The sequence below is a fragment of the Pyxicephalus adspersus genome, chromosome 5, assembly GCF_032062135.1.
Source record: "Pyxicephalus adspersus chromosome 5, UCB_Pads_2.0, whole genome shotgun sequence".
NCBI classification, from domain to species: Eukaryota; Metazoa; Chordata; class Amphibia; order Anura; family Pyxicephalidae; genus Pyxicephalus; species Pyxicephalus adspersus.
In genome coordinates, this window is record NC_092862.1 from 63538200 (window position 1) to 63546707 (window position 8508).

At 37.5% G+C, this 8508-nt stretch overlaps 1 protein-coding gene across 3 annotated transcripts in view; it reads right to left on the minus strand.

The window, feature by feature from the left end:
• The window catches only part of DSP (desmoplakin), a 39512-nt gene extending 33046 nt beyond the window's left edge, over positions 1 to 6466 (minus strand). For 2 of the 3 annotated variants that reach the window (XM_072411742.1, XM_072411741.1), the window contains exon 1: positions 6034 to 6464. In XM_072411742.1, coding sequence (XP_072267843.1) covers positions 6034 to 6224 — 191 coding nt within the window. In that variant the 5' untranslated portion in view covers positions 6225 to 6464. Of the gene's footprint in view, positions 1 to 6033 lie in introns of all 3 variants that reach the window. The other variant, XM_072411740.1, reaches the window with a different exon arrangement.
• Positions 6467 to 8508: the final 2042 nt, after the last annotated feature.

Genomic DNA, 8508 nt, shown 5'->3' on the forward strand with positions numbered 1-8508 from the left:
CATTAGGCATTTGTTACAGTGAGTTTACAATTATGGTATAGCTGATATTGCTTTAATAATGTATAATAAATGGAGATCCATCCGGAAAGCCTTCTGTCCATTGACATTTTTTTCTTAACAACTAGGTAGAAAAGTAAAAACTATATACAAAAATAAAAACCATGATTCATTTCATTTCATTTCATGAGACCAAGTCCAATTAGTCAGTTTGTTCAGATCCATCTTAAAACTGGACTTAGGAAAAAGTGTGACTCCCACACAAGTTTATTACCTATAATATCTAGCTTATAAATGCAACAGGCTGGCTTTTCTAAAAATGACGTGCTGTACAACAAAGCACGGTGTGGGATAATAGTGGATTCATTTACAGGGGTGGAGGCAGGTATGTTACTCACATCCAGGAGTATGTAGGCTGTCTGCATTGGAGGGATGATGTAATACTTTATGATTGTTTGCATGGGCCATCACGTTTAACTTTGGTATGTTTACCACTGTTGGATTAGTAAAGGATCAAAGCAGCGAACCAAGGCTTTCCTTCCCTAATCCTTATATGGGAATTCATTTGTTTGTAATATTAACCTCATTCAGAATAATGGTATTCTAAGCATTAAGGTCCACGCCATACCACATATACAAAGTAAACACAATAAAAAATTTAATTTTTTTGGTATCTAGAGTTACTTCTTCTTGGCAATGAATTAGACTTGTAAAGATTCATAACAATGATCATTGGAAAAGATCATTTGTGATTGCTTCTAGTGACAGTAAAATTTGGGAGCCATTGGGGGAAGGAAAAGCAGAATTTGTACACAATAGCAGTTGTTTGCGTAGGACGTTTAATGGTATAGCATGTTGGATCACTAAACAACAGGGAACTGCTAATCAGAAAATAGATTTTCGCTTTAGGCGATCATGAATGTTTTTCTCAGGCAACAAAAATCACAGCTCTACCTTCAAAGTCCATAACCAATGGAAAAACAACTAGTTTTTTAACATGTTTCCACAAAAGGCCTTAAATGTTTTTACACAGAGAGGGTTATTATTCATCCAAAGCTGCAGTGGAATGCTGGTAATGGGTCAGTTAAAATGTAAACATTGCTTTTTTGAGATCTTCTTTTATCTGAACAATGTTGAGCTCCCATCCTGTCCATCAAATTAGGGAGTTGGTACAAGTGTGTTTAATTGTCGGGTGCAATTCTCTCTTTACCTCTGATATATGAGATTGTAAAATCTGCTCCTGCATATAGTAAAATAAATAAAAAATTATTTTTTTACCTCCACCTGTGGCATCTTTCGGGTCGTATCAGTTCACTCTGAAGTGAAGAATTATCATCAAGCATTAGTCCTCTCAAAGGCTTTATTATCAAACATTTTCATCTAAATGATGTATTGAAATTTGTATTTCTGTGCCGGTATAGCCATGGGTAGGAAATAAGCAGGATATGGGAGTTGGAAGCCTTTCCTACATAGGTTACAGTGCATGTTAGTACTGGCATATGGAATATTATTCTGGATGATCCTGGATGATATTATGCAAAGCACAGTTTTGTGTTTTAAATGGCTTTTGACCAAAAAATAAGGCATTATGTAGTAACAACTATTCAGCCAATTATACATTAAGATTTAAAGTGTTAAGCTGCATTCAAGTCTGATGGTAGTAGTAGTATTTGCAAAATACATTAGGATGAAATTAATCCTAAAGATATTGTATACAAACTGTAGATTAACAGTGGGGCCTCTAATAGTTTTTCCAGAGAGAGACATCACACATAGTTACGGTCCTACATTAACAGCAACAGTCATAAAGTAACTGGAAATTGGCCTTTCTTGGGTTCTTTCTCCCCAATTCCACCTGTTTTCATTGTTCTTCCTGCCAATATAGAGACACAGTTCCACATAGGCTGTTCAAAGATCTATGAGGGCAGATAGCCTGCACTGGTGACATGATCACTCCTCAGATGGCTCCTGTCCATTCAGCCAGCCTTATTTACACTTGGTGGAAGAGTCTCTGATCTGAAACCAAATCTGCAGCATAAACAGTAAGAACACCTGACCAACATGTTTCAGTGGTTGAAAGCATGGAAGCATGATTCGGCAATACAGACATGCAAATATAGTCATTGGAAAGAATCTTTCACGATCCTTTCCAACAACTAAGGACTACACGATGCATGAACGAGTGCTGTACATACGGCATCCTTCTGCTCTATGAAAAGGGGAGGGGGGAGAACGACGGAGTGGCACTCCGCTGCACGCTCTCCCCATTTACCTTGCACTAGGATCATTCGTCGTCCGTGGATCCGCCAGGACGGTCGTTTGGACGATGGACGACGGGCACTGTACACACGCCAGATTCTCGTCAGATATCGGCCCTGTGCTGATTATTGGGTGAGAACCATTGGACGTGTGTATGTAGTGACTGAAGGTATTAAAGATATTGAACACCATGACATTTTCAGAAGGCAGGGTCACCAATGGAAGCCTTCATATTTCTCTGCAGCTTCCTTGTCCATGTTTGTCTTGAAATGATAACTGGTGTTCAGAGTTGCTGTTTAGTTATGTGCTACATTGTTTGCAGTTGTTGCTACTGTTTAGTCAGATGTTGGTGATTTTTTCCTGAGCAGAATTGCCTTCTTATTAGTTGTCCCATTGTGTTATATGCATTGTATTGTCTCTGCTGAGCATGTCAATGAATGGTCCTCACAATCTCTCTTTACTGATATAGTTGTAACCACCAAACAAAATAGGCATAGTTGTACATTTACTTTAGTTGAGAAGTCATGTTTTTGTTGTTATTTTGATTGAAAAGCTGGGATTTAATCTTTTATTAGTCTTTACGATGGGAATTTTTCAACCGTTGCAGAGTCCATAAAAGCTAGTGAACAAAGATCACATTCCAGTTTCATTACGATAGAGCTTGTTAGTAATAGCAGATTAATGTACAAAGTGCTGAAAAGCAAATTAAAAGAACTGTTGTGCATAAAGCTGAAAGTGGTTGCTATAGTAGGGGCAAAAGCCTTGAAAATATTGCATTATTCAGTTACTGCAAAGAACTGAATATCTTTTAGCTTTGCATCACATACCCACAACCTTTGCAGAGTTGTAAAAAAAAAAAAAAAACAGACAATGAAAGTGGCTGAAGATTTAGAGTTGTCCATTTTCCCTAAGACACATTCTTTTGTTAGGGGCGGGGAGGGCACGGTACTGTCCTGGAATGTAAGGTCACTCCAAGCAGCAGAATGAGTAGAAAACATCATCTAAACACACAGAGATGAAATACAAAGATAACTTTAATGCTACCTCATAACAAACACAGACCACTTACTTAAACACATGCTGGGGGTATGGGAGTAAAATTATAACAAAACAAAAATAATAGACAATCTGACCCTGCCTTTCTTTAGATAAACTTCCAAAATTCATTTTCCAGCATGATCCTCCACACAAAAAATTACATCATGTTACATCTATAATTAGATACCACACAATCAAAGCCTTTTTTAAAAATGATGACAACCAGGGTGGAGATTAAAGGTTCATATACTGTACTCACAAAGAAAATATACAAACTCCAATTTACTTCAGATCTGAGAATCATTCCAGACTGTTATTGTTTTAGGTAGAATTGACAAGATCTGACATTACCACCATGTTTTACTCCTGGATATGACTCCAATGAAAAGATTTCTCTGTTTCTTTTTCAAGTAGCATATAAAACTGACAGAGATTTAAATCATTCTCTGCCCTTTCCTAAATGACAAAAAAACTTGGCTAGAGTTGGTCAACCCAACACTGAAACCAAGGACTTGGACTGGAGAAAGTATAACAAAAACATTGTTACACATGACTCATGAGTTTATCTGAAATAAAGTAGACTTGTCCTTCACATTGTCAACTCTGAATCATATGTAACAATGTGTGAATCTTGTCTGATAGTGGAGGGAGTGCTTCATAACTGGTGGGAAAAGGAGAGATACAGGAAACCTGCTAAACCTCCTACACACACTATCAGCCTTTTAGGAAAGCCTGGAGCAAGAAAAAAAATTCCTGTCTGCCTAGCAACTTCTTGAGAATAAAGTCCAGTGATCTCATTACAGTGGCTGCTAAACCTGCAGCTTTTACCAAGAAAGGGGGCTGGGAGTTCTGCATGCCTTTTACTTAGACATGCCATGTTGTTTTTCTTGTACAAACAAGTCACCACCTGCAGTATAGTCAGTGATGAACATCTTCATGTCCAAATGCTATACTTTCATTTAAGAATAAAATACATTACAAGAATTTTGCTTTATGGCACATCTTAGTTTAAATTATGTGTTAACAAGCAAGCATGTCCAAATTGAATTGGTCCTAGCAATTATTCAACTATAATATCATTGCAAAAAAGAGTTCCAGAATTAGAAAATAGAACAGCTGTTTGCTTAAAAAGTCTTGGTGCTCATTTTTTTTTGGGGGGGGGGGACACCACTCCAATAACGATACTCTTAAACAATGAAGACAAAAGTCCACTAAAAGGTACTGCTTGCACATCTTCTGTTCTTGTACATAGTTGGATGAGCTGCCATTGTGACCATAATCCATTTTTATTGCAGCTCAGGTACCATACATGTAAATGCATGAACATTGATGTACACACATGCAAATACTAATCTAAAAATCATTGGATGCATGTCCAGAACCTGTTTATATGCCTGTGTACAGAAAGGGAGGAGGCTGAGCAGTCAATGTACATAAACGGTTTCACTTCGAGGGATATGAAAAGCTAAAGAGAAGCATGCCAGCCTCAGCTAACATTGCAGTATGGACCTACTGCAGTGTATACGTACATGTGCAAAAACAAGAAACCTCCTTTTCTGTTTCAGATTGTAAGAAATCCAATGGTCTTCTAAGCAAGTTATATCTGTCCTAACTTTACACCCCTAATCTGAACTGTCTATGCCTTATGTGGGCACCCATGGGACTTGTCCACCTACAAGTACTACCCATACCTCCATTCTATTCAGTAGCAGTCAACTGCAGACTTTCAGGCCAAAATGGACCACCTTGTTTACTCATAACCTGTACTAGGAGAAGTTAAAAGGAAATACCAATCCCTACAGTCTTTTTTCAGTGCTAGCTCTTCAATTGTCTCTGGCTTAATAAAACTTTCCAAGGCCATGAACAAGTGTGCAGATCAGGTAAGATTGAGAGAAGAACTAATGATCAGCACATTTGTTTTGGGTCAATAATTCAGAAGGTATTGAAGCCAGATGGTCAGCTTGACAGCCAGGTAACTTAAATTCAGCAATGCCAGTCGTTTATAGTACAGGTTTGTTTAGTAAAGGAATGTATATAGGACCGAAATAGAAATAGACAAACAGAAACAGCCACGACTATCCATCCAGGCATGATAACCAATGTAAGTTTACAAACAGCAAGCTACTTCCTTGTTGAAGTTGAAACTTAAAATATGATGCCCTACCCTTGTGAAGATGGCATTCTCTAGTAGGATCATTGGCACAATCTACCATAGCTCACTACCAGTGCATGCAAATATTTACATTGATAGGAAAGGAAATGTATTGGGTATCTTCAGTGAACACATATTTGAGTTGTCATTGCAGTGTTTTGCATAGTGCTTTTTTTTATTACAATTTGAACTTTTCTACATGCTTTGTTACCACAACACTAGAGGGGGCTCTGTAATTGACCACAGTCAGTCAGCCTCACCGCCTAACAAATTAGCCACATAGGGAGTGCATAGTTTTTAATATGTTGTCCAACACATAGATCATAGAAATATCATAAATAATACAGGCACCGTGCTGTACAGCAAAGCTGAAAGCAACAACATCCTGTGTATGTATCAAGCAAACTTGAATGCCGCCATATACATTTGCAATTAGAAATGAATTATGCAGGGATACAAATAATTTCAAACATTCACACTAAAAGTTTATACATCAAGCTAGTTTTGTTTACATAGATATCTTTTAAATATTTAAAAAAAAATACAGTTAACAGGCGCAAAGCAACATTTATTTTTAAATTTCTCACCCATAGCTGTCTCCAGTCTGTTCGCTGTAGCTGTGTTGGGTGTAGAACACCTTCTGTGCCCCTCCTCCTCCTCCAACACTCATCTTATGGTTGTTCATCATATCATACCTGCCGGAAATATCCTGGCCAGATTCTGTTCTGATCAGCCGGCCTAGGGTATTGATCCGAGTGTGGGACCCGTTCATACTCATTTTGTGCTCAGATTAGCAACTAGCAAAGCATTTGCCTTAAGAAAAGAAAAATTTGTGTATGTGTCCGTAGTTAGACAGGTAAGCAGAATTCCCAGGTATGGCGAGAAGTTGGAAGCAGAAGACACTGGAGCTAAAATAAATCTATTGTACATGCAGGGTACACGAAAACCAAGCAGAAAGCTTTGTCCTGTTTGCTGTGCAGCTCTTTGCCTCTGATCAGGGAGAGTCTAAGCCAGAGACTGGGGGAGGAGTAGGAGGTGGCAGGTCTTATCCAGCACTCTCCTGTGAAAAGCTTCAGGCACACCTTTCTCTCTTTTTTTTTCCAGAAGTATTGTAATAGCTGGTGACGCCCTAAAATTCTGTTGTCCCAGCCCTGCCTCTGGTATGACAGCTCCATTCACCTGAGCACAGCAAATTCTGCACAATACAAGCACAGGGCCTTAAACACATAGTTTTTTTTTTAATGATTTGAAAGAGCTCTGGCTTATGAGCAAGACATTGATATAAAGCAATCCGTGGTATTGTGTTTTTTAAAGAATTTCTGTTTTCAAATAAACAACTATCTTTTCCTTACTAATTTTGACATTTGTTTCTGACTTTTTTAAGTTGAAGAACTATTTAAAAATTAAAGTTATACGTCAAATCAATTGGTTGCGAATAGGGTCTGTCTTTGTACAGTTCATTTATTTTGAAATGTAGATGCACATTGTAGATGAGATGTAAACATATCTGCACAAACCAGGCCCCAGACCACAGAACATTTGTATATATTCATCATTGTGCACATTTGGAATGCAGTTACCAGTAAATACCAACATATTGTAACACATATATACTGTGCCCATGTGTTGCTGTGACAAACATTATATTATGCACAGTGGTGTGGCCATTTTCAGAAAAAACAACCTTCTGTAATAGGTGTGTGGCATTTATTGTACTAACAGGCATGCAGAATATTTAAAAAATATAGGACTTTAACGTGGCTGAACCAGTCACAGAGTCTTCTGAACCAGTTAAAAAAAGGATCAGCTCCCTTTTTGCATTCAGCAAAAGGAACAGCATTACTTTCAATTAGCTAACAAAGTTTTTGATTTTTCATACTGTTGGGACCTAACTAGAATATGACTTTCTCTCCAGAAGCGGGTAAAGTGGTTGGTTTTATTTACAGTCAACACATTTTACTGTATAAAAAGCAAATTTACCTAGTTACATTTTATGATAACATAAATCCCTATTTAATGTACAGCGATGCATAATATGTAGGCGCTATATAAATCCTGTTTAATAATAAGAATAATAAAAAGGTAGGTAACATTGTTTTTTTGACTAGTTCTGCAATAGGTAATGCCTAGACAATAGACACTTTATGCTAGGTGTTCATGATTGCTTTGATAAATCTTTCATCGTAACAAAACTGTTCAATAGTAGGACCTTACCCAAAGGATTACAACTAATAAATCTATTGAATCAAGGAAGACAGTTATTTTAATTGATTGATCAGTACAAAGCCAGAGGTGAAAAAGATTAAAACAATAGATAATCCCCAATCAATGATGATCAAGAAAATATTAATTGATCAAGCATATATACATGGGTCGATTCACACTTGTTTCTTTTGCTGCAAAAAAGTTTTACTGCATGCAAAAGGATTGTATGTTTTGGAAAGAACAAATCAATGGGTCCATTCCCGTCCACACGTGTGTTGCCACATGCACTGTAGTATACACAGAACAGTGAACACTTGAAGTTCTCTCCATGGCCGATAGGATGAGCAGACAAGGTGTGTCATGGTAAGTCATTGATGATAGCAAAGGCTGAACCTGGTTCTTACTATCATTAGTAATACACCCGACAGAAAGCTGCAAGTGATTGTCATACACAATATAACTGCAATATTTCAGATAAAAAAACACCAATATTTCATACAATTTCCTATTGAATGCTGACAATAAAACTACCTGGGAGCCCAGCCCTGGGGCTGACTCACTGCTTTACAACCATGGGTGTGAGTTACTAAAGGGTGTAGTTTTTCAGTAAACCTAGATCAGCCTTCCTATATCCCAGTTAATGTACGGAAAAAGATATAGGGACCAGTTTACTAAAAGTGCATAGTAGGGAAGACAAACATCTATCTATGTGAAATAAATTAATGTGATTGGTTTACTTCATTGTGCTATAACTTATATGACGTTTAAGTGAATCAGACTCATCACATAGGGTTTGCAGCCACTTAGCCCAAGCATACACATCCCTTTCTGTAGGGCCAAATAGGTCAATGGTAATT